This window comes from Vanacampus margaritifer, chromosome 8 (genome assembly GCF_051991255.1).
Source record: "Vanacampus margaritifer isolate UIUO_Vmar chromosome 8, RoL_Vmar_1.0, whole genome shotgun sequence".
Taxonomy (NCBI): Eukaryota; Metazoa; Chordata; class Actinopteri; order Syngnathiformes; family Syngnathidae; genus Vanacampus; species Vanacampus margaritifer.
The window spans coordinates 3879877-3906982 of record NC_135439.1 but is presented as its reverse complement, the minus strand read 5'-3'; the positions used below and the strand labels follow the sequence as shown (position 1 = coordinate 3906982).

The 27106-nt window shown below is 42.2% G+C and overlaps 1 protein-coding gene across 3 annotated transcripts in view; it reads right to left on the bottom strand.

Annotated features, from left to right (window-relative positions):
- The window catches only part of slc12a5a (solute carrier family 12 member 5a), a 151972-nt gene that overhangs the window by 42798 nt on the left and 82068 nt on the right, over positions 1-27106 (bottom strand). For all 3 annotated transcript variants that reach the window (XM_077572853.1, XM_077572854.1, XM_077572855.1), the window contains 2 exons: positions 5989-6089; positions 5268-5405 (listed from right to left, as the gene is read on the bottom strand). In XM_077572853.1, coding sequence (XP_077428979.1) covers positions 5268-5405; positions 5989-6089 — 239 coding nt within the window. The remainder of the gene's footprint in view (positions 1-5267; positions 5406-5988; positions 6090-27106) is intronic.

Sequence of the window (27106 nt, the reverse complement as noted above, 5' to 3'; positions counted from 1 at the left end):
AGACATCGTGCATCGTGATATTATCGTTATTGTGGGCCACATATCGTCACAGTATCGAATCGTGAGTTACCCGTATCGTCCCACCCCTAATTTCTATAAGAGAAAGCTATGGCCTGACTAAATGAAGGTCCTCACCTCACTCCAAATAGGGGACTTTGTTAAAAATCCATGAATAGGTGAATTTGCAAATTATAAATATGTATGGCAATGCTGCAATTTGAGTGTCTGAAGCTGTCGTACGATGCTGGCGAGTTGAGAGCTATGCATTATTTCGCCGATGAGTAAGGTGAACATGTAGGCCAAAGAAGAAGACCTGCAAAATGGGGAGCAAGGCATATAAACAATTGATGATTTAAAAGATTTAAAATCCATGTTAAAAGGCTCGGCTTGCTGAATGTTTCATGATGACTGAAACACTCTGACATTTTTGGGGTTAGTTTTGGTGACATAAGATCTCGGTAAACTGCAGACTAACCATTGCGTCTCCTAAAGAGGGAACTACTTTTATGCCTGGGAACAAGGTTTATCACATGGTAGGCTAAATGATTAATGCGGTCCAAGGGGGGTTCGGATTTCCGCTCTTTCGTTGGCAACCCAGATTAGTACGGAAGTCGGAACATGTTGTAATCACCAACGTGCTAACACAGTAGCAAAGTCATAGTTACAGTAGATCTTTCTTTGTGAAAGCACTTCTAAGCCATGCGGTATTGTTCTTGGGCCATGTTCTTAAACTAGTTCACTGCTTAGCGTTTGTAACCTCAAAATATCATTCAGCTGTCCCAAGCCAGGCTAAATTTAGCTCCTCCCAGACAATGCAAAGTGTATCTCTCAGTCGAGATATATCACATCAACATACTTCCTTGATACCGATTCCCATTTAGCCAGGGCTTTGTTGCACACAAAAAAAAAACATTGGTGAGTTTTTCAGGGAATACGGTTGTCAACTGAGAACCCCCTTTCGTGAAAAATCAACATGTTAATCAATGCTGATAACAAGCATTTGACTCGAGGCCCACCGTGTATGAAACAATAATCCCATGAGGCTGTCGAGAGGACAATAAGTGCGCTGTGAAATGTCAGTTTAGCAGCCAACACAGCTCGGACATCGACTACCGCGCATAACAGGAAGTGACATTAATCAAGATGGATGCTCGCGAAAGGCTGATGATGGGAATCCTGATCCCATGCACTGGACTAATAAGCAGGAGGGGCGGCGGTGGATGTGTGCGTGTGTGTGTGTGTGTGTGTGTGTGTGTGTATCCGCGCGCACGTGTGTGTATGCATGAGCGGGGGGGATTAGAGCACGGCAATAAAACACAGTGAAGGGAAATGGCATTAATGTGGGAGAACATGGAGGCTGTAAAAAGATGGGGCGGAGCGTCCGAGCGCTGCACTAGAAGATTATATAAACAATTGGACATTAAGGAGCAAATCATTTTTTTAAGGCTGTCGTATCTTTATGACAATGTGTGAGCGGATTTAGCCGCCGTGACATATGCTCACTAAACACATCATTAGGTCCAGCTATACAGTCTAAAATTGCACCCAGAATGTTGAAATATAATTATAGCTACACTATATGTTTAAATCATTTGGTCCCAAAAACGTATAAAGATGTTCTATTTTAAGTGTTTTAAGTGTCCCAAAGACGCATTTATATGTTTGTTTGTTTTAATGTTTTTTTTTTATGCTAGAGCATCTGATGCAGCCTCTGAACTGCAGAGAACGGGTGAATGGTAGTAATTACAAAAAACGGCCAGCAGGTGGCAGCAGAGTATAAGAGATTAACCAGGGTCATGTTGCAAACAAGCTCCTTTACCCACAGTTCTAAACAGATTTGTGAATACTGTAATGAGGAAACTTAGCTATATTCTAATGCTAATTGCTGCAAAAAGGAAACAGATAGAAATATACTTTTTCTTCTGATGAAAGAAGAGACTCAAATTTTTTGGGCGGTAGGTTCGATATTTTATAGCAATAAAACACAATAATCGGTGGGCCTTGCAAAATCAGTCAAAATCCAGTAAAACAGCCACGAGCGAAGGGGGTTGCTTCAGTGAAAATGGCTGGGAGTGAATGTGTTAATTTCGTCATATTGATTACATATATATACTGTACAGCTGTCCCCCAAAAATATATATATACTGTATATATATTTTTTTTTTACACAGAATCTAAACACTTAAAGTAATGTATTTAAAAATTGGCCCGGTAAAATCCCTGGTATCGGTGCTCACTTGGAATGTAGTCAGTTTGTTTCAGGAACTGTAACTAGCATCATTGATTTTGAGTAGGTCATGGGGCTGTTTTTGTGCATTTCTATGTCCAAGCGTACAAGTTCGTGTGCTCCAAATCACAGGCCAGTTTGCGCGTGAACTTGCCCGACCTCCAGACAGCTCCCTCATGTCACACGACAAGCAATCTGCTAATCTCGCCTTTCACACTGCGACACAAAGAAAAGCCATCTCTCTCTCCCCTCCAGGCTGGGCCCCCCCCCACTCCCCGGGGGGAGCTGATGATGAGGGAGATGAAGAGCGGAGGGAGAAATGGAGAGGGAAGGTGATCGGCCTACAAAAAGTATTATACTCATGACATAGAGGGCTCAAAATGTCATGTTTAATATGATACCTTTGGCTTAATAGGGTTAAATGGCTGATTCACTCAAATATACCGGATACATGCACTGTGAATATTCTTGATGCAGCAGAACTCTCTACAGTGAGCCTTAAACTCTCTACAGTGAGCCTTAAATACAGCATAGCCTGAGTGAATACTTTTCTCACTCCCTGCGGCTTTGCATCTGGCTTGCTGCGGAATTGAAAACAGCAATTCAATTTGCCCAACGGCGTCTACATCTTGCCTTTTGCTAAACTGAATTGCAATGGTTTCGATTGAATCAGGCAGAATCAGGCTCCGTGCAGCCATTTATTTGGTAAAGCGTTCATCCTGTTCAGGGTCACAGGTGAAATGGGGACTATTCCAGCTAACTTTTGATGACGTAAACCCTGGATTGGTCGCAGGTCAATCGCAGGGCACATGTAGACAAATTGTCAATTTTCTACAGCGCATGTCCGTATTAGGCTCATGGGTGAACTAGAGATGATCCCATCTGACTTCTGGAGTTGCAATACTCCCTGGACTGGTCGCCAGTCAATCGCAGGGCACATAAAGAGCAGCATCAATCAATGCATTTGTAATAGTGCTTGTCCTCGGCTGATGTCCCAGACAGGAACGTTTAAAGACGTCATTGGGTTCAAGGTGAGGAGTGAAAGTGTCGCGGCACGTGAGAAGTGATGTGACGAGGAAGGAAAACATCATGGGGACACTGATGAAGCAACTGGGTAGGTAAGACGGGTCAAAGGTGGCAAAAAAAAAACCTGTCAGGCTGTCACCATCGCAAGTCCAAACCCTGTCACGCCTCCAATGATCCGAGCCCTTCTTTACACGGTTTGTTATCTTGCTTTGTCACGGTGGCTGAAAATGCATCCGGCGAACAAAGTCCCTGAGAAGCAAAAACTCTTTCCTGACAGAAATCGTGCTGGATAATGTGACGGCGACTCATTAGTGAGTGACATTTAAGATGCGACACGGTAACACAAACCGGGGATTTGAATGCCAACTGAAAACGATTGACGGCTTCTAAAGTACTGGGGATTCTTTCTTTTTTTTTTCTTATCCCCAGCAGAGTTTTTTTTTTTTTAACTATTCACTACCAAAACTAATCAAGATTGAATATGTCAAATCAAGGTAACATTATGCTTAGTAATAATATTTCTCTTTGCCGGGCAATTTTTGTGTAGGGGCATTTTAATTGCAATTGACAAAAAGTTCTTAGTGTTGCTGATTTTTTTTCATTTTTTGTATCAAAATAAAACATTTTGTCAGATTTTTTGTGTTTACATTTTTTTTTTTTTTAGCTATAATTGTGAGAATACAGATAATAATGCTACTTAATCCTTGTGATTTTGACCGGATTTTGCCATTTCATCTTTATCTTAACATTAAACGGAACTTTGTGCGCAGGTATGTTGAACGGAGAAATATGCAGTAGGAAACCTTCATGATCAAATATTGTGCTTTACTTTAGTTCTGGAAGCCATCACTTATTTCCGACTGAAATGCGTCGACACGACCTCAACGCTCTTCAGCTGCAGCGTAGCTTATAGCCAAGCAGCTTTGACATCTCTTCGTAACAATTCTAATTAAGCGGAACCACAATTAGATGGTGAACACAACAGCAGTTATGAGCATAAGAGCGAGCGGAACCTTTAAATTGTCGATTGTGTTGACACTTGACACAGACTGCAGCTGCTAAAGCGACACATACTACTCATACAGAACTCATTCTAGATTCATTTTCGTGGCATAATTCTCAATAACAGAAAAATTATGAGACTAGAGAACATGTGGAATGCTAATGACGTGCAACCAATCAGTTCACAATGACTTGTAAGGTTTCATTTCCCTTTAATTACCCCCTGTGGAGTTTGCAAACATGTCTAAATCATTACTGATAACAAATTTAAAGCAAGTGTGTGTGTATACATGTGTATGCATGCAAATACTTATCAAATGCAAAAAAACGATAACATTTAATGAGATCCAGTTAATTTAAACAAAGTGGAAAACTAATATACTTTTTTTTACTTGTTTTGTTTGTTAGCCAGTTAGCATTTTAGTCAGCTTTGTTATTCATTATTTAGCTGGTTAGTTAGCTTTATTTAGGCAGCTACCTAGTTAGCTGGTTAGCTTATTTATTAGCTGGTATGTAGGTAGTAAGCTAGGCTCTTAATTTAAACATAGTGGAAAACTAGTTAAATCATTATATTTTGTTTTGTTTGTTAGCCAGTTAGCATTGTAGTTAGCTTTGTTATTCATTATTTAATTTGTTAGCTTTTTACTTAGTTTCATTTTAGGCAGCTACTTAGTTAGCTGGTTAACTTATTTATTAGCTGGTATGTAGGTAGGAAGCTAGGCTCTTTATTACCTTTCTAATTAGTGTGTCATATTTCTAGTTAGCAAGTTAGCATTTTTGTATATATTTTTCAGCTTGTTTATGAGGTATTTATAGCTTGTTAGTTTCCTTTGTTAGCTGTCCTGTTAGCTACAGTGTCTAGTCTAATTTGCTTCTTTGACTATTTGTTGCTAGTAAGAGATTATGCAAACCCTTTTATGAGTCAAATAAGCACATTTAGGATTGGCCTAGCACAGGTCTGCTGCTTGCGCATTCAAGTGTACTTAAATGCGATATTTATAAATTGCGATACCTTGATGGGTTTCTTGCGGGATGACTCGGCCTCATTGTTCTCGGCCTCCTCGTGCTCCTTGCTCCCTTGCGGCAGGTTGGAGTAGTTGGCCAGGCTGCTGAGCAGAGACGACACCATGGGACTGGTGTCCATTTCCTCCTGTACATGCACAAAACACAACCGATGAATGCAGCCCTGAGGTTAAACTATGCATTTATTCAATGGATAGTTGCATTAAATATTGAACATGGTGGCCATATTTACTATATCATGAGTTCTCAAAAATTGACAAATGCTTCATTATATATTGTTTATTTGGTGTGGGGGATATTGGGTTATTGATAATAAAGTGATTGTGATCATCTTGCAGTTTTTCATTATTTGTGGCACGGCTTGGTTGCGACACCCCGCAAATAGTAGCGATACGTTTACTCCCAAAGCGCACTCTGCCTCCCACCCTCAATAGATGCCATCTGTATTAAACACCGCCTTTCTTCTATGCGCAAATGCCACACGGCTGGGACCATCTCAGTATATTTGTACAGAGGTTAGCAACAAATTGCTTCCTTTTCACGTTGATCCTTTGCACCCGTGTGAGATTAGCTTGCATTAACCCGTCGCTCCCGCTCGGCCTTCACGCCGTTGTTGCCGACATCGATCGTGGGTCAGCCAGGGCCACTGCTCAAAATGCGAGAAGGATCCTTCGTGCTGCCGCGAGGGGCATAACAGTGGGGCTTCGTACCTCAAACAGGGCCATGTGCTTGCCATCGTACTGCTGGCTCTTCTCTGCCGCCGCATCGCTGCTGTTGATAAACGGGCTGCTCTCCTTGGGGTTATTGTCACCTGCAAAGAGAGACAAAAACAGGAAGTCAAACACACGACAGACAGACCGAGTGAGATTGTTTAAGGGATGCCCACCGGGATATAGGTGGGCATGCCAAAGTGGCCACAGTTGGACATTACAGGGAAAATAAGCGCGGCTAATGAAGTGTGAGTTGGCAATATGCTCAGTGTTACGCAGTGCATTCGATGCACAGGCCCGAACTGTAGCATCACAATTCAACTCTTGAAAGAAGGCACCAGTATACAGGGTGGCCACCATTTTTATTTTATTTTTTCAACAGTTTAAAAAGTTATTACAAAAGCAATAGATGGGAAATGATACTTAGACTTGCTCTGTATAATCAGTGATTATCCACGTTTCAAAATAAATTTCTTCATTTACTAATGCAGTAGATTCTGTTAAATTAGCCACAAACAAAAATGTGTGAGTGAGTGAGTAAAAAAAGATACAGATTGCAGATTAATCTGCTGATTATTTTGAAATATATAAATAAATAATAATAAATAAATAAAAAATAGGACAATTTGGAACAGAATAACCAGAACATATGCTACATACTTGCTAGCTGCTAATGTTATGCAAGCCAAATGGTGTATTCAGGGTACTTTCACAGCATCGGAAACTTCGGTTTTCTTCAATTATAAAGTTTTAAGGGGAAAATAATCAGCCATTTGGCCCAATTGGCCGATTGTTTTGGCAGATGCTTGAAGGGCAATAATCGGACGATTAAAATCGGCGGCCAATTAATGGGTCGGGCCCAAGAAATTAACGACTGAAAAGCAACAGTTGGAGAAATGGAAGTGAGTGAGTGAGTAAGGAAAGAATAAAGAGAGAGAATAGGTCAGTGTATTTTGGATGCACCATTTGATTTGGACTTGACTATAAGTCTACATGAGTCCGAACCCCCCCCCCCGACTTGCGTCCTGCACGGAGGGCGCTTCTGTGCGCGTCTTCTTGTCTGCGCCTCGGCCCTGGAGCATCTCCTCGGGGAGACAGCAGATTGCTCTCCCTCTGGCTCTCAGCCCTCAGTGCCGCGAGACCGGGTTATTTATAGCGCCGCGGCGGTGACCATGTGGCGTGACGCCGGCCACGGCTAGACACAGACCAGCAAATGAGTCTCACAAACGAGGATTTCATTGGTTTCACAATTGTGTACGTTCTATATGCAGGGTGTTCGTGCTTTCTCATCACAGTTTTTAACTAATTTGCTCCCAAAAACGTATAAAAACGTTCAATTTTAAATATTGCCATAGTCCCAAAAACGTATTTATATGTTTTTTTAATTGATTCAGCTTCTGACCTGAAGAGGTCGCTTAAAGCAATGGTAGTTATTACAAAAAAAACCCGCCAGCAGGCGGCAGCAGAGTCTAATCTAATGCTAATTGCTGCAAACAGATATAATTACACTTTTTTTCTGACAAAAGAAGAGACTTTAATCTTTCTTTTGGTAGGTTCTATGTTTTTATAGCAATAGAACACAATATTATTTGGGCCTTGCAAAATCAGTCAAAATCCAGTAAAACAGTGAATGAATGGGAGTTATTGCGTTAACTGCTATGTCGCCATCTGGTGGCATCTATAAACCACTTTTGCGCCATAAATACCGTGGATTGTACTATATGACCACAGCACGAACCCGCACCGTTACCCGCTGGCTAATTTCTTGTCATCACCGTGGTAGCATGCAACAACCTCCTCATGACAAATGATTGACATTTCCGGATTGTTGCAGGAACGAGGCCATCTAGTAAAGTAAGCCATTGTTTCTGGCCATAATGAGACATAAAAGCCAACTCGCATGTTTTTATGTAAATCATCAAAATTTGCCATTATAAGCAACCTTTGCTTTGTTGTTTTTCACAATTAGCGTTTCTTTACAGATCAAAGCACATAGCAAACAAGAAAGCCTGTGATCTTGATGAAAGGGACAAACAAATGATCTGACACACACCATGTTGCATTCATGTGAAGGTCAGATGCCCCCAAAGAACGTGTTTCTTCACAGTTCATTTCTTCCTGCTCCCTCACAATTAAACTCCATCATTGCACAAATGATGGACGGCCCGTTTCAGGAAACATGACACAGCTCAAGAAGAACTCGCCTCCCCCTGAGCGGCTTATTGCGCTGCGATCTGATGGGAGGCGTCCAACAGCGGCTCACGCTGTCAAAGCCTCTCGCTATCGATGGTCCAAATCCACAGCTTTGAGGCTGACTGCGCACTGGATCCTCTTACGAACCCAGCCCACACCCCAAAAATAAATAAATAAATCACAGAACCCCCAGTCCAAAAGTTGATCTCATTCACTCCCAGACATTTTCACTGAAGCAACCCCTTTACTCCCGGTTGTTTTACTGTATTTTGACTGATTTTTCATGTCCTATTGCTATAAAAACACGGAACCTACCAAAAGAAAGCTTAGTCTCTTCTTTTATCAAGAAAAAAAGTATATTTTGTATCTCTTTCAGTTTTGCAGCAATTAGCGTAAGAATATAGCTAAGTTTCATCATTATTCACAAATCTGTTTAAAACACAAGGGAAAAGAGCTTTTTTGCAACATAGCCCTGGTTGATCTCTCATACTCTGCTGCCATCTGCTGGCCATTTTTTGAAATAACTACCGTTGCTTTAAGCGTCCTCTTCAGGTGAGAGGCAACATCAACGCCTTCTGTATGCTCTAGCATAAAAAAAAGAAAAAAGTATAAATACGTTTTTGGGAACATGACAATATTTAAAATAGAACGTTTTTATTTTGGGGCAGTAAACGAGTTATTTGAATATTACTCCATTTTCTATAGCTTTTTCCTAATTAGGGTTGTATACCAGATGGCTTTTGGTGAGAAAGGTGGGGCAAACCCTGGACTGGTAACTACTCAAATCGTAGGGCACATGCAGACAAATGACCAACTTTCTCGGCATGTGGAAGCCATTCAACGTTATTAGTTGGACCGTGTGCATTTAAAAACTCAATAACATAAAGATGTTTAAAATCGCTAGGTGTACCCCATTCAACCAACAGCGGTGAGCCGAAACGAATTGCACCGCACTCGTCATCCGTCGTCCAAACGGAGGTCACTCTTGTGTGAAGGTGCCTTTGTTGAATGTCGTCGTTGTTGTGAGTGTGTTTACGATCTCCCGGGCAACCAGCCAAAGCAGATCACAGTGTCCCCGACGCGCCATCTACACAATTTAGGGTTCACCTCCCAAACATGCTGACGAAACCACAACTTGACAATGACTCTATTTGTTACTCTATACATGCGACAGAGCTATAATTTGGGGTGCATTTTAGGCTTTAGCGGGGTTAATAGAGTTCAAATATTAAGTCAAGTCAGACAAAAAGACTACATCAATAGAGTGGTGGAGTGAATAGAGTGATTGTTGGTTCACAAGTGCATCCCTCGCAAGTAATGTGTTTGCACATTTTGCAGCTCGCAAGCCCAGTTTACAGTTCTCCTGTTCTTTGGACAGAGCCATAAGGGAGTACTCGTCCACAAGTATTTGAATTTGCGCTTATCGACCGGCGCAGTGTGCTCGTGAAGAGACTTCAGATTTAACAATAAGCATTATTATTGGAGTGGTTGGAGAGGGGAAAACTTTTTTAAAGATGTCACCAAATGATGCTTCTCAAGCAAAAAAAAAAAAAAAAACCTTACTCATGATCAAAAATTTTATTCCTACAAAATTTTTGCTCAGGATACTATGACACATTGAATATTTAAATAAAATCTTGTATTGGATCTCATTAAAAGCGAAAGAGCGGCATGGAAAGAAATGCAAGTTGCATTTTCTGGCCATTATTTCTCCGGCGCGTCACCGAAAACCAAGCGATTGCGAATTCTGTTCACAGGAGAAGTCCAACACTCCAGCCTGCCAGCAGAGAGGCTATAGGTCTCTTCTGGCTCGCTTGTCTCGCCTGCCGGTGGAGCGAGGTGAAGGATTAAGGTCACTTTAATCTAAATTCCAGTCAAATCGGGATTGAAAATATATTAACGTGTACCCAGACTGATCCATGAGACGTTCTGACAACACGGCAAAGAGCTTTTTTTTGGGATGTTAATCGTACCGGCGGGTCAAGAGGACATTTTGATGCAAAATGTTTTGAAAGGGACAGCACGGTACAATTGTGGTACGTTTGAATGGATCACAGTTTTGAGATTCTGGGTTTGAATTGGTGTTGACATTATTAACATTTTTATTGGTTGATTTTACTTTTTACCTGTTTTACATTTCATTATAGATGTGTTGATGAAGGTGTAATTATGTTGACCTGATATAACCTGTGTGAGTAATGCTTTTGACATTCTTGCTATCTTTTCTACTGTTTTCCCAGAAATGAGAAAGTTAAAATGTTTCTATGTTTATCTAAGAAGTCTAGTTGCTGTTCATTAGAAATCCGGTTGTCAAAAGTTCAAGGACGATCTAGTTTACTGGGAAAATGCAAACTCATTCTGTGCGTCACGGGATGACAGAGGCGTTTCCTCATGTTTTGAATAAAGAGGCTGTGTGGGCAAATGAAGACACACACATTGGATGACACTGCTTGGGTGATGTCTAACTGTGTGACCAGAGATCTCTGTAATAAACCAACCTTGCAAGGACCCTCTCCACCAGAATCTCATCTTGCAATTATTTGAACACGCAAACGATTACAATTAATGATAATTCCTTCATTGGTTATAGGTTCCATCTCGCCCGTGATCCAAATGAGGTGCCCACTAAACCCACCATGTCTTCCTTGAGAGTGCCTTACTGTCGGCAACACAGTGCAGGAGTGGATAATGTGTCTGCCTCACTGTCAACAGGTCTTGAGTTAGAATCTTGGCTCTGTGACTGGCTGGCGACCAGTCCAGGGTGCACACCTTGCTGTTTCTCGCCCAATCACTCAGAGAAGTCATTGCACTACCACTACCATACATATACATGCTCTGTTCCAACTTCGAACATGTTGTCATGTCTGTCCCTCATAATCAACATGACAACCCGAGATTCACTCCATAATTTTGTTCTACTCAAAAGCTGTGCTGTTCTCAAATCCAAAGCAATATCACAATCTACAGTTAAGTCATTACAGTGCTTTACAAATCTGAATTACCAAAACAAGTTGGGCGAGACCAACAAACGCCCCTTGCAAAACCAAAAACCTCAACCCATCCGTTATCTACCGCTACTGGGGAGAGGGAAGCCCAGACTTTCCTCTCCCCAGCCACTTCAACCAGCTCCTCTGGCGGGATCCCAAGGCATTCCCAGGCCAGCCGGGAGAAATAGTCTCTCCGGCGTGTCCTGGGTACTCCCCGGGGCCTCCTGCCGGTGGGACATGCCCGGAACACCTCTCCAGGGAGGCATCCGAACCAGATGCCCGAGCCACCTCAGCTGGTTCCGTCCAACAAAGAGGAGCAGCGGCTCGACTCGGAGTCCCTCCCGGATGACCAAGCGTCTCACCCCATCTCCAAGGTAGAGCCCGGACACCCTGTGGAGGAAACTCATTTCATCCGCTTGTATACGGGATCTTGTTCTTTCGATCACAACCCACAGCTCGTGACCATACGTAGGTGAGGGTATGAACGTAGACCGACTGGTAAATCAAGAGCTTCTAGATACTTGAACTCCTTCACTTGGGGCAGGATCTCCCTTTTCCAACTGAGAACCATGGTCTCTAATTTGGAGGTGCTGGTCCTCATCCCAACCGCTTCACAGTCAGCTGTGAATCGCTCCAGTGAGAGTTGGAAATCACGGCTTGAAGAACTCAACAGCACCACATCATTCGCAAAAAGCAGAGATGCTATGTTGAGGCCATCAAACCGAACCCCCTTCAATGCCTCGGCCGCGTCTAGAAATCCTATCCATAAAAGTTATGAACAGAATCGGTGACAAAGGGGAGTCTTGGCGGAGTCCAACCCTCACTGGAAACAAATCCGTCTTGCTGCCGGCAATGCGGACCAAACTGACACCGGTCGTACGGGGACTGAACAGCCCGGACCAAACCAAAAACCTGCTTGACGAATATAAACGTCGATGGCAGTAAACGGTTGGATTCCAGTTGACGTCCATGTCAGTGAAAATAAACTCCAATAAAAATTTGTCAACAATGCAGAAAATGAGTTATTTTCATCAAAACTGTCATGTCTTACATAGTAAACTGCAGATGTATTTGCAGATTGCATGTTGGCGAGGTTACAACACTGCTATTGACTGACGCATCTTCTCAATGCCGTTTATTTCCAACAAGATATGAGGGACAAAAGATGGTGGTGGTGGTGGGAGGGTGTGGGGGGGGGGGGTCTTTAGCTTGCATCAAATTGTTCACAAGTGAATTCTACACTTTGACAGGCACACACAGCGTAATGTGGGGAGGAATAAAATAGCAACAGTGTATGGTTGCATGCCCACATCTGCCCACACACACACACACACACACACACACACACACGCGCACGCACACACACACACACACACACACACACACACACACACACACACACACACACACACACACACACACACACACACACACCCGTCATAAATAGACATTTTCTCATTTCCTTGCCGCTATCCAGCAGCTGTGGCGGCGATGTCAGAAGCACATTAGAGATGCAGTATCCTTGTATAAGAGAATCTTTTGAGTTTTTCCTCTCCCACTCGCCTTCATCCTTTATTATTCTCGGTCGGGATGGAATTTTAAAAAGGAACATTTATGTCATTGTTACTGTACGTGACTTCAGGAGTGGACCCCTGCCCCTTATCAGTATTCAGGCTGCTACTTCGGCTCAGTATGAATTTTAATGCCTCGCTTTGCCTCGCCGCCTTCCATTTTTGACACGGGTCCCTCCGCTTTCACTTCAACTTCTCCTCTTCCAGATCCTGCTTCCTGATTGGCTCGCTGGCTCGCAACGAAGGCATGGGCAAGAAAAAGCGCATCGAGGCTTTTCGCATGTTGTTTGGGCCTTACAGCCAGAGTCTCATGATGATGAACGGGCGGGTCTCGGTACGCCCCCTCGCCGCTAGCTGGCTGTGCGTGGCGGAATTAACTTGGATTTAATGGAAGGTCAATGCTTTAACAACGCCTCCTTCGCAGCACCCTCGCTAATCTGACAACGGGAATGACGAATAAAAGCAAATTCTTGATTTAATCTACACAACAAAACAGTGCATGGATACATATAAAGATACACAAAAGCTACACCCACATGATGATATACTAGTTTTTTTTTGTTTTTTTTTATGTGTCCTTGGTATTTTCGATCAGCATGGAGCCATAGTAGCCACTTAATATATACTGTAATTGTGTGTGAAGTTGTTTTTCATCAAGAAGATGAGAGATTTTTTTATGTGAAATAGTTTTAGAAACTAGATGAATAAAATTATGTTTTCTTAGGCGAAAATAAAGACTGATATGCTAGATTTATAGGCGACGAAAAATGGGACTTAAAATAAACGAGATGAGGTTGACTATGATAAAAACTAAAATGCAGGATTGAAACTGGACTAAAACGGAAACTACATGTAAAAATAAAGGATAAAATTAACACTAACTGGCCGCAATTCGATTATTTTTCAAAATCCTTCCGACCTACCTAAGCATGTTTTTGGAATATGGGACTGAGACGGAGCAAAAAGAAAACACACTATCACAGGGAGAACACGAGGTCTCCACACAGGAAGGCCAAAACTGGGATTTGAAGCCCAAACTTGACAAGATGCTCACCCATGGGCGGCCCAACTCGGGTCCTCGAGGGCCGGAGTCCTACAGGTTTTGGATGTTTCTCTCCTCCAACACAGCTGATATATGATCAGCTCATCAGCAAGCTCTGCATTAGTCTGATGACCATCCTGTTGATTGGAATCAGCTTGTGTTGGGACAGGGAGACCTCCAAAACCTGCAGGACTCCGGCCCTCGAGGACCGAGTTTGCCCACCACTGTACTAACCACTAGTTCACCATGTCAAGCCATTTCAGGATTTCAAAGCATACTGTGGGCAAACTGACCACAACTGGGCCATTGGCTTAAATTGCTTCCACATTAGCATTTCAATTGTCCAAGCAGAACCCGACATCCCTCCCCGACGTGCGGACACTGAAGCGATGGTGGGAACGAACCGTCACCTGGACGGCTCTCGCTCCAAAAGATACGAAGGGCCCGAGAGAGAGAGAGAGAGAGAGAGAGAGAGAGCAACTGCGCATTGCTGCTCGCCGCTGCTGTAATTGGCCAGAGGTGGCGAGCCGAACAAGCCTTCAGGGGATGGAAAAAAAATAAGAAGGTAGCGATAGTACCGTGGAAGGGGCTAAAGGATGGAGTAGGAAGAAAGGGGTGAGGTCAGCTTGGATTACACAGCGCTAAAGTAATTGGTGGAAGCGCAAAGGTGGCGCAGTTTTACTTTTCATGAAGTGCCAAGCCAGGAGAAGGGCAAGTACATCCATCCATTTTCTATGGGTGCTGTATAAAAGTCTGCGATGTGAACCATTACACTACTAATGAGGACAACATTTACACCTTGATAGTATTGAATTTGTTTTTGCTCCTATTTTCTATGAATAAAGGTAAAAATATATCAAATTTCATACTATATGTGTAAATCAGTGCCCCGTTTTCTATGAATTAAGACGAGACCCTACATATGCAAAGCAAGGGCTATGTGAACCACTACACTATACACTCTAAAAACAATTGGGTCAAAAGTAACCCATGGATCAAAAATTTGACCCAACTTGAATTGTTTTATACAAAATGACCCTTTTTTTTTTTACCCAAAAAAAGGATCTGACCAATATTTATGAGTTGTTTTACGCCGAAAGACCCATTTCTTGACTCAAAGTTGGGTCAAATCGACCCGAGTAGAGGATCGGTCCATTTTTTACCCGTTGTTTTTAGAGTGTAGCTATTGTGTTAACAAGCATATGCCCGTAAAATGCTTTTGGTTTTGAAAAAAAAAATACTTTGACTGTATTTTTTCTTTTCTATTATGAGCATTAAACATGTTTTTGACCAAGATGCTAAAAAAAAAAAAAACACACTATGGCCACAGTGATTCAATCAGCTACGGGAGCGTCTGCAGGGAGGATGGATTAACGTCTTATGTGACAAGGCCATCATTTTAGGTCAGCTTCAGTCTCTTTGAGGGAATGCTGCAGGTGTGAGCCCTGGCGCAAATTAACACCCGATTCTCTTCCTCGCGGACTAACACCCTCATCCCTCCTGGATACGCTATCATATCACCTGGAATTCAAGGGGAAGGATACAACTCTTCATCTCTTGTCATCTCAGCTTCTTTATTTTTTTGAGGATATTGAAATCCAACATTGTTGCTGTCACACCGTTTTTTGTTGGGGCTCAGAGGGAAAAAAAAAGTAATAAATTGTTTTTTCTTTTTAAATAGTTCTTTATAAACATTATAACAATATGCGCCCCTTTATTTAGTTACCAATGAATAAATATTGAATTAAAAAATATCCATATATAAAGAAAAAAAAACATTTTTTTTTTTAAATTAAAGAACTATATATGTGATTTTGAAAATAAAACAAAATCTAAGACTAATTAAAAAAGTAAATACAAAATACATGGGTGTCAGGTGATTAATTCTTTTAATTGTAATTAATCGCATAACTTCAATAGTTAACTCACAATTAATCACAAATTTTAGATATGTTCATACGCTTGTTAACATAATAATGGAAAATAAATGTTAAAACTAATAGAAATGTGGCTGCATCTTTAATCATTTAGTCATTTGCATAATTGCATTTGTAAGACATTGGTGACAGCTTAGTGCAATTTTCTTTTCATATTAACAGCGATGTCGTCTTTAACGTGAAGCAACTTGTGAAATAAAATTCTTAAAGGTCAAATTAACAGCAGCGTTAGATAAGTACTTTTCTGCAAGTGTTGATTAAAACTGAAAATAAAAAAATTGAAAGGGAGCATTTCTCACATAGCTCTTGTATTGACTCTCATTCAGTTGGACCTGATGTTTTGATCAATGAGTGAAAGCATCTTGTTCTCTCCCATAGATGTGCAAGCCAAAGTCAAAAGGTAGGTGGCGGCGCTAAAATGGTTGAACGCAGTGAAGTGAATGCGTGGTCAATAAATTCCCATCGATTTCTCTCTGTCACAAACACACACACACACACACACACACACACACACACATCTGTTGAAGGGCTTTTTCATGTGAGGTCACATGAAGAAGTTGAAAAGTGAATGCACTCAATGCGCAGTTGAAAAGACTTGAGGCCAGCTTACGACTGCATTATTTAGAGCTCCAGAAAGTTTTAGTGCTGCACATCGTCAGCGAGGCAAAAATGTTGCTGCACCAACGACCGACATGCTGCTTTAAGGTCATCTCGACCCTGAGTGGGTGGAGATGACTGTGACCTTGTTAACAATAGGCACAGTATGCCATCATTAACCACATGACTAACACCGTAACTAGGTCAAACACACATGATATCATACAAATTAAGTTGAGCAAAATCCATCCATTCATTTTCTATATCACTTGTCCTCGTTAGGGTAAGAATAATTATTATAAAAAAAATAATTAAATCAAGTCTTCCAAATGATATTTTCTCATTAATTTATGGGGAAAATACATTAAAAATAATTGATTTATAATTTTACGAATCGATATTGGGCTATGAAAAGGAAAATGTATTCGATATAAATGAATCGAAACCTTGCCCTAATTAACAGAGGTTGACTCATTTTTAAACCTTCATTACCGTTAGCAATGGACAATTTCGACCGATGGAATTTTAATTAGGCATGTTTTGGCGACCCACATTTAAGACATTTTTGTACAATATCCAATTTAATACTTGTGAGAACAGGTTCATACACAGTTACAAACAGTGGAATGGACCGGCAGACACACACACACACACACACACACACACACACACACACACACACACACACACACACACACACACACACACACACACACACACACAGCGCAGCCTTCTTTTTCAGTCTGCCTCCGACAGATAAGACTGCAGCATTCCGAGATTTATCAGGCGCCTCGGCACAGGTGCATTACCTGGACGACCCACTGAAGTCCCATTTATTTACTGATAGTGTGAACAAAGCTTGTGTGTGTGTGTGTGTGTATGAATCTCAGCTTTTGACTCTTGTGTGCAGAGACCCACCGCAAGGCTCGGGGAGGGGGTGGGAGGAGGATCATCCTGTGTAATATGGGCAGATCTTTGCGGATATTTCCAGCCTCGGGCAGACGACTAAATAAATAATGAAACAACTGGTTAGCAGTTACAAGCTGAAAGCTTTAAGGGCTTGTCTCCCCCCCCCACCCTCCATCTACAGTGACGACGAGGCCTCTGGGAACGTGCTGAGCTATCACCTTGAATTGTCATTCCAAAACCTTTAAAACTGATGGGAAAATAATGGATTTGCGTAATGTGTGCCAATAACAATTTCCAACAGCCAGGGGTGCACATAACAATTTTGCCGTGGTTCTCAAATGAGCAACAGAGTCGTTGTTTGGTGATCAACACTTCAGCATTTTTCTTAAAATTGCATGAAATTAATGAAAATTTACTATTTTTCGTCATTTCACAAATTTTCCTTAAAATTGCATGAAATTAACGGCAATTTTCCATTTTTCTAATTTCACATACCTGATCCTAAAATGGCCAATATGGCCTAGTACCGGCACCATATCAATACCTGGTATTCATGGCTGGACTGGCCATCCATCATACAGGGCAGATGCCCGGTGGGCCGGCCTCTTTTGGGGCTGATGCAGTGCTTTTTAATAATTATTTTTCTACATTTTCCCCCAAGAGACTGACCCACAATTTAGAGGGACCAATCTGTTAATCCATTTCGATTATACACTCTAAAAATAGTTAAGTCGTAAAAAATTGTTTTTGATCCGGCACTAAAAACAGTGGGGTCAAAAGACGCCCAATTATGGATCAAAAATGGACCGATCCACTTTATGGGTCCATTTGACCCAACTTTCTGGGTTGTTTTATACAAAATGACCCTTTTTTTTTTACCCAAGTAAAGGATCTGACCAATATTTATGAGTTGTTTTACACCGAAAGACCCATTTCTTGATTCAAAGTTAGGTCGAATCGACCCAAGTAGAGGATCGGTCCATTTTTGACCCATAGTTGGGTTATTTTTGACCCAACTGTTTTTAGAGTGTAGATAGCAAACTGAAACCTCATCAATAAACATCAGTGGCAGAAATACATGTTAGGCAAGAGTCGGGCCGGGCTGACGTGCCTAAGTCAAAATGCCAGGGCCGATTTTTTTTGTGCCAGTCCAGCCATGCTGGTATTGGTACTCGCCCATCTCTACTTTTTATATACAGTACACTGCTTATAGCTGGGATGTTCATAGTTATCTGCATTACATGAAATATTAATTTAGCAATGAAGCCCAAAAATTTTTTTGCCCCCTTTGGTTTTTCTGCAGCAGCTCAACAGCTCCAGCTCGGGGAGTTTATCTCCACTTTGGCTTGGTCTAGACAAAAGTGCTCTTTGAATAAAAGGGGACGGCTGGAGGAAAAACAGGAACGTAAAGAGGTCATCCCTCCATCTTTACCTCGGTGCGATGTGTCGGAACGTGTCCTGGTGGGTCCGCACGCTCAAAGGCTGCATCCTTTGATCACACTTATGAATTATGCAGCTGCTTATGTTGTTTGTGCGGTGGCCAGGGTGTTAGGATGCGCGTGTGTGGTTGTGCGCGTGCGTGTGTGGACCCGAGCCAAAGACTGCGGTGTTTAGTGACAATGATGACTGATGCTGTTCTGCCCTTCCCACAGTCTCTGCTTTACAAACACACACACAAGCACACACATTTACAGAAACTCAGTTACAGTGACTGATATCCGTCCTTGGTGGCTCTTTAGTCGCTCATCAGTCATCACAATCTGAGCTCATCAATGCTGTAAAAGTGCTTACCGGGCTGACTTTAACAATCAATCAACAATTACTTTTAATATAGGAACCAGGTGGTCATTGGCCGTCTTTCAAATGAAGGAAGTTTTTTTGCAGTTACATTTGTTTGCTACATCACTAATACTGTAATATTATTTAATAGCAATATTATGAGTAGTCACATACATATAGAACGGACAAAAAAAACATTCTCATGGGCGCTTAGTAGGATTACACACAAAAAAGTAATGCACTTAATGTACATGAAATGTGCAACATCGGGCTAGAATGTATTGAGGATTCCATGTTACAATACAATACAGACGCTTCCCTACTTACGAACATTCGAGTTGCGAACAACGGTACATACGAACATTTCTGCGCGTACAGTATGTCGAAAAATGTTCGGAAAGAAATGCTGTAAGTTAGATTTTGTATTGCGCGTAGTGCTTCTTTCCGCCGCTAATACCGACGATTGGCGCTGTGAGAGCTCATTGGAGGCTGAGCAACGTGGCGAGGAGGAGGAGGAAGAAAACGCCGGTCCCCATGAAGCAGGAAATAACTTTTGAAGCCGATTCCAGCGACGACGAAGAATCTCTCATGATATAAAATCCTCCTCATCCTCCTCCATCATCTCCTTAAGCATCGAGTACATCTTCCAAAAGTAAGTTAAACTTCATTTTATTTATCTTATTACGTACATGTACATACTGTGTGTGTGTCTTTCGCTCTCTCTCTCTAACATACGTAGTACAGTACAGTACTGTACGTATTCTCTCCATTTTATTAAAAGTTTTTTTCAGTACAAACCAATGCAGGTTACTTGTACAAGCCTTAAACATACTTATATAAACCTTCAATATACTTATATAGGATTTAAACATAAATTATAATACAAAATATAGCACTGAAGCAATTTACGAACAAATTCACCTTACGAACGATCGTCCGGGACGTAACTCGTTCGTAAGGTGGGGAGCGTCTGTAATCCTAATCATAGACCTTATTTATATGTATCCCGTTGATTAAAAAAAAAAAAACAGCCACACATCCCTCAGGGACATTTATTTTCCATGAGGAATTAGGATTCAGGATTAGGATTAACTAGGAAAGTAAGGTACTGTTAAATAAAGAAATGAAAGCAAACAGGCCCTTTTTCATGGTGAATCTTTTAAATGACGTTAACATTCTGTACAATTGCACGTTGCGGCATCTTGTGCACAAACATCTTTACCGGATAAAAATGAACGAAGCGCCTCTCGCTCTTCAACATTCGACAAAGAAACTGCGAAAACAGAATTAATTGGTCCCGCCCGCTATCGGCGCTTCTTGGTTTGTCCCGCCCTTAACAACACCTGATTGGTCCGACCTAAAAAAAAGTCGGCTGCAAATGTATCAGCCGAAGCGGCACGAGATGTATTTGTCGTAGTATTTGTGAACAAATACTGCGAGAATTCAGCTTGCTTGCAAGGTCACATGCTAATATGATGGACATTTCTACACAATTTTGGGTTAATTGGTGAAATTGGTGTTGAGGGCACATTTTTTTCCAAACATTCCTACTTAGTTTTGAGTGCGTCATGTTTAGGACCTCTAAATCAAATTCACAAGGATACATACGCATGCAAAAATGGATGACTTTTCAGATATGGTGCGAACTCCCAAAATGTGTTTTTTTTTGTGGCTAAATACATCATTTTGGTGCAGTGTGGCATTTGGAGCCTTGTTTCCGTATTACGTCAGAAGGATACGTTTTTGTTGTTGAAGCGAGTCACCGCGGGTATCTTGTGTCATTTGAAAAGAATCCACTTCAAAGGCAACGCTGTATTTTTCATCTTTTCCTAAAAACTCCAAATCACATTGCACACATACTACGCATCTCTTCAGGCCAAAATACAGAATGAATATTTTAGATTACTCTATAAAAGCAAAGATGGGGCTATAAATAACATTTTTTTTTTTCAAGTGACTAACGCATTACACTTCTTTCAAGTTACTAGTTCAGGCATGTTCGGAGTCCTGAGGGGACACGCTTGCACAGCAGCTCCATCGTTGGATGAACATGTCTAATTTCAGTGAGCCGCCATTTTGTCAAAAGGAAATGGTACACACTGAAGCGGCTGATTACACAAGACCGTGTGTTTGGAGAAGAAACGTGTTGTTTTGTTAAAACTGTGGGAATTTTGGACTCTTCTCAATCTGGCGGAATCCTAAATGAGATGGCAGAACTTTTAGTTTTCATGGAAGAGACCTGCTGTTGCCTCAACCACAAGAGCAGGGGTCCGACGCGACATCATTACGCAGCGAGGAAATTCCCCCTGGGAAAGGACGCTGCTGTGCATGCAGACAAATTGGACAGCAAAGTGTTGAAATATGCAGCAGTTTACATTTTGTCGGCTGGGAGGCAGCACAGTCTTATTGCTAACCGACACGCTAGCAACTCAGCCGTTCTGACAGGTGACTTGTTCCACCAAGCACCGCTCACAGGGTAGCTAGCATAAGAATGGTATTACCAGATATAAAACAATGCCAAGCCTAACAAAACGTTAAAAACTAATTCTGGGGGCTAACCAAATTGACAGATTGGGTCGTAACTAACTATTAACCGGTTTTACGATTAACCGTGGTTTTTAAACGTCAGGATTATACAACTGCAGCCGTTCAACACCGGTTATTACAAAATGCGCCATGCGGCATAGTTCATAGCTCTTCTGTTTCCACACGGCTCATTTAGCGGGCGCACAACAACACAGGGCTCAGCCATAGGCCGAGACTTTTGAAGCCGCGGGGGCCGCCATCTTGGTACTCCCAAGAAACGTATCCCGGCATACGCATTTGGCTGCAAAGGCTGTGAAAGGACATCTGCAATCCGCAATCATGGCCTTCCAACAAGACAGAGCTAATCATGTCCTCTCTCTCTGGGGGACGCTTAGAGCTAAGTCACTACCAACAATCAATAGGAGTTTTTAAGGATAATGATGCTTGACAGTAGCGCATACTAGACAATGGCTTGATGCTATTAAGATTTATGAAGCATTACGCTCCACTGGGGGAAAGAACAGTTCTATTAGTGAAAGAGGCATGTCCACACCAAGATGTCATTAGTGTTAGTCTTAAATGTCAGGTCTGGCAGCAGTTGAAGTAGCTTCAAAACCACCGAAGAAATTGGAATGACTAAATTATGATGTCATGTTTTCCGAGATAACCTTTACTGGGCTCGTCTTATTTTGGATGCCAGTCACCAAACACACTTTGCTGCATTCTTTCTCATCTATAATGAGACAAGACCCTGCGATAACTCCCAACTCGTCACTAATCTGCCTTAACCGCCGAGTTCCTCCACCACGTTCCTCATGAATACCGAACGTCGAACCATGTGTGCGTCTCAAATAATGAGCATTTTTAACGACGGCGCATGGCTGCATCGCTAGCAGTGTGCGTGCGCGCGTTTGTCCTTGAGTGAGCTGAGCACACGTGCGGATTTAAAAGGTAGGCGGTGACCCATGATCGGTACAACTTCACAACCTGTCCAAGTTGATGGGAGGACCTGAATAAAACATGATGTGCTGTCACTCACAAGTCAACATGGGGGTGGGGGAGACAGATGTATATATGTCGAATGTAAGCATGAGACAATTACAGCTCCTTTGGGGTTTTACCTCAGAAACCGGCGCTAACTTCTATCTATTTTAGATGCTACTTACTTGTATGTGAATAAAATTAAGCCTATCCCCAAAATAAATAAATGATAAAATAAATAAATAAATGACTAAATAAATAAATAAATGGCAAAAAGTGAAAATAAAAAGGGATATAAAAAAATATTATTTTTTTTAAATGAAAAACATAAATATATATAAATGGAAACTAAAACAACAAAATATTGATCCATAAATAAAAAAAAAAAAAAATAAAAAAAATGAGATTCCAAAAATAAAAATGAACATTTCATGGCAAAAATAATAAGCAAGTCCTTTACAAGTAGTCAACATGGGCCGAGTGGCGTCGATGTGAACATCCCGCACAGCTGAGTCACCCGTGACTGATGTATGGTACGCGTTGTTCTGTCCTTCGGCTTAACCTCTCCTCATCCACAAGGCAGCATCATCTCGCCAATATGTTTTCTCCCGTCTAATCCCCTCCTCAACCTCCGAAAGAAAAATAATCACTCACGTCCTGACCCCGTAATTCCTTCTATCTTTTCTACCGTCATGTCGTACCACCATCTTACCCTCTCCCCCACCTGTTTCATAAGCAGCTGGCAAGACGGCGGACGGAGGCAGATGTGGTGCGGGTGTCGCACTCGAGCCCGAGCACACTTGAGTTTGTCTTGAGCGCGCATCTGTCAGGGGCCCTCCAATGTGCAGCTTGACTGGAGCAAGGGGTTTTAGTTGAAGGGCACCGGGCACGCGTCCCATTTGTCTGGGATGTTAAATGCTTCATTGGAATCAATGGATTGAAAAGCACGGTAATTAATGGGTCATAGGCAAATATTAATAAGCACTATGCATCATGAAGCTATTTAAATACTGTACAAAATATAATCTTGAGGCTGGCATATATCTCACAGACTCGTGACGTCAATAGAGGACTAGAAAAGGAATTACTGTTTTGGTATTAGGGTTTATCAAACTGTCCGTCCGTCCAAACATTTTTCATACATGCACGCATCGATGCAATAATTCAGCAAATGGATTGACCAAATTCTATATTGCCAATCAGTGGTCTACGGGTTATGGTAAATTTGTAGTAACAACTAAACTAAGAGGCCATGAGGGAGATAAAAACTGGTGCAGTATTTTGACATGCTTGTAGCATAACACTGACTGAAGCCGTTAGTAGAGTGAAAGCACACACACACACACACACACGCACACACACACACACACACACACACACACACACACACACAGACAGATGCGACACTACTGCAGCAGCTTGTTTCTAAGTGTGCCACATTGGACCTGGATGCAGAGGACAGGGCCTCTTTGATATGGACCCGCACGTGCGATGCTCCTCGCCATTCCTCCCGCCTTTGAAGATGGAATGCCGGTACGAAGAAGGCGACGTAAATAAATAAAAATCAAGCTACCCCGGTAATGACCGCAGGCCACGAGGCCGCGCGCAGCCACAGTTTAAAGGCCGGGCTCGGGTGCAGCTGAAGCTCAAAGCGTCGCGCTGAATCTGTTCTGCTCCGAAGCGCTTCCACGACCGCGGGCCCGACGCCGCAGCACAGATACCTCCCCTCCCTCTCTACCCCTCTTTTTTGGACTCTGTATGTTACGTAACCTCCCTCCAGAGCGTGCATGCGTTGTTGTGTGCGTGTGTGGGTTTCTCTTCTTGTGTAATCATAGTAAAATAAAAGATATTGCAAGATACTGCATATTGGAAAAGCTGCATGAATCCCATTCAGTGCAACATCAGGTACCTCCGCAAGTAATAATACAAGACTCGTACCCAAAATGAAGATAATATTGCTCAGCTTGCATGTTTTGACATTGAGGTACAGTACCGTGATTTGTGTTCAATGTCTGAATTGTTCAACCTCCACAATTTTTTTTCTCATAGGAAATAATGTAAATGCAATTAATTCGTTCCCAAGCTCCAAAAACAGAAAATTCCTATTTTAATTTCTATTTATGTTTTTACACTATATTTACAGTATTTACACAATAAATAAAAAAAACTTACCTTTTTTTTTTTTTGTGGTGTGATGGCATCAGTGGATGAAAAATGCTACGTTAATGCTTGCTTTAGTTCAGTGCTGAGTTTGTGTATTTTACATTGGGCATATTGTTAGACTACTAAGGGGTCTTTGCGTGCTTTGTTTAACGTCAGAAACGTTGTTGAACAGCTAAGGGGGGTCCTCGTGCCGGTATTTACGGAAGTAGGCATGGTAGGTACAACGGCGCAATAATCTCCTTCCTAAATCCACTGTGGTTCGTAGCACTGTACGTCTTTCTTTGCTGCCACTGGCACTGTTTTATTTCTTTGAGCTCATGGCGAAGAAAATTGTCGCGGAAGAATCTAAATGCGCTCGCAAATGTATGGAGCACCTCCGGGAGTATTTACGCTCTGACTGGAAATAAGCATCATCTCAACTAACGCAACGTGACCATTAGGCATCGCTCGGCTTCACTCGGCTACCCGTTTTCAAGGTACGTTCTGCTTAGCTTGCTTTGTTTGGGTGTTCGAACTGAGAATGAGCTCATTTTTTATGAGGCATTTTTTACTCCGATTTTTTGGTTGAAGTCCGTCCGATTTGTACGAGTTCCGAGATGTTCAAATTCCGAGGTTCCGTATATTTGTCTATTGCAGAATCCCTGCTAGATTGCTAAAATCTGCGGCCCCATTTTTTTTTTAGCATAGTCTTTATTTCCTCAACAAAATAAAACATGAATCTTAGTAACAAAATTCTAATATATGCAGATGTCTTTGGTGAGTGGCACTCTCGTTTGATATCTCAGAGCTTGTATTATTGGTGCGAGCTTGTCGGCATGATGGGCTGCTGCACTGCACCAACGGCGCCTTTTCAACGGGAGCGACGGTGTATGACAGGTAAATAGAGGTGACTTGCTGAAGGGGGCTGACGGAGGAGGATGCATGTGAAAGTCATACACACACATGGAAAGTCTCCCTTCCTGAGGTGATTTATAAAATGTGTCTCCTTTGCAAGTGTTTGCATTTGAGGGAGGTGTTTGATGTATCACCTCAGTATGCACAACAAAACAGGGATGTGATTTGACCAAAGTGAAATTATCTGAAAATTTAGCCGGGGGTCTGGGGGCCGCTGGCACCCAGCTAGGTCCAGGGCAGTGCCCTGGTGGGGGGACAAGGGGGGCAAAGCCCCCCCGGAGCTCATGGGTTTTCCGTGTTTTTAAGTACTTTCAATACACTCACATGACAAAGAAATAGACAAAACAACAGCATAAATTTTCAATGTATATTGAACTATCCCATATAAAATGGCAGTTTTAGTCAACTCAAAATCAGTCACATTCAAAAACATTGGACTGCCTTTGCTTTTAAAAACTATCACTGAGAATATCATCATATCTAACTAATGTGATTACTAAGTTAACACATAAATAATGTTGAAGAGTTAAAATTTCATGAACAAATAATTGTATCATGACCAAATGAAAAGTAACTCATATTAGAGCATACCACAAATGTCTTTGTTATAGCAGAAGATGTTATCTGTCGGAGTCATGTGCATACACAATGAACTACTAAAAAAAAAAAAATATATCTGAATTTTTTTTTTTTTTGGGGGAGATAAAAAAAAGCGGAATTCCGCGAATTAGCAGAAAAATCACATCCCTGAACAAAAGCAAGCTACAGCTGGATGTACTTCTTTTGCACTTAAACTGCAAAGGATATGACTATAGCAACCTAAGTTGGAGTTTGTTGTATCATTAATTGAGTGCAATGCAGTTAAGATTTAGTTTTCCGGGGCCCGGGGGGTCGTCCTTTGGCGCTGCCGCGGCCTGGGGGGCCCTGAGGTGTTGCGCTTGCTCTGTCCTGGCGGGGGTCGACGGCTCCCCTCTTTGGTGGAGATTTTCATGCACGCCAGATCCACCACACCAGCATCTATCGAAACTCAGACACAATCTTCCTCAGGTCATTGAATCGGTGGAGGCTGATGTCTGTGGATCTCACTCCGCTTCGTCTGTCCTTCCTTCCTTTCCTCAGTCTCTCCTTTGGTTTCTTGATTTGTTGAAATTTAGATGTCTCTGGGGCAGCACGGTGGCTGACTGGTTAGCACGTCCGCCTCCCAGTGCAGAGGACGTGAGATCGAGTCCAGGCTTTGGCCTTCCTGGGTGGAGTTTGCATGTTCTCCCCGTGCTTGCGTGGGTTTTCACCGGGTACTCCGGTTTCCTCCCACATTCCAAAAACATGCATGGCAGGTTAATTGAACACTCCAAATTGTCCCTAGGTGTGAATGTGAGTGTGGTTGTTCGTCTCTGTGTGCCCTGCGATTGGCTGGCAACCAGTTCAGGGTGTACCCCGCCTACTGCCCGAAGCCAGCTGGGATAGGCTCCAGCACCCCCGCGACCCTTGTGAGGAAAAAGCGGCCAAGAAAATGGATGGATGGATGGATAGATGTCTCTG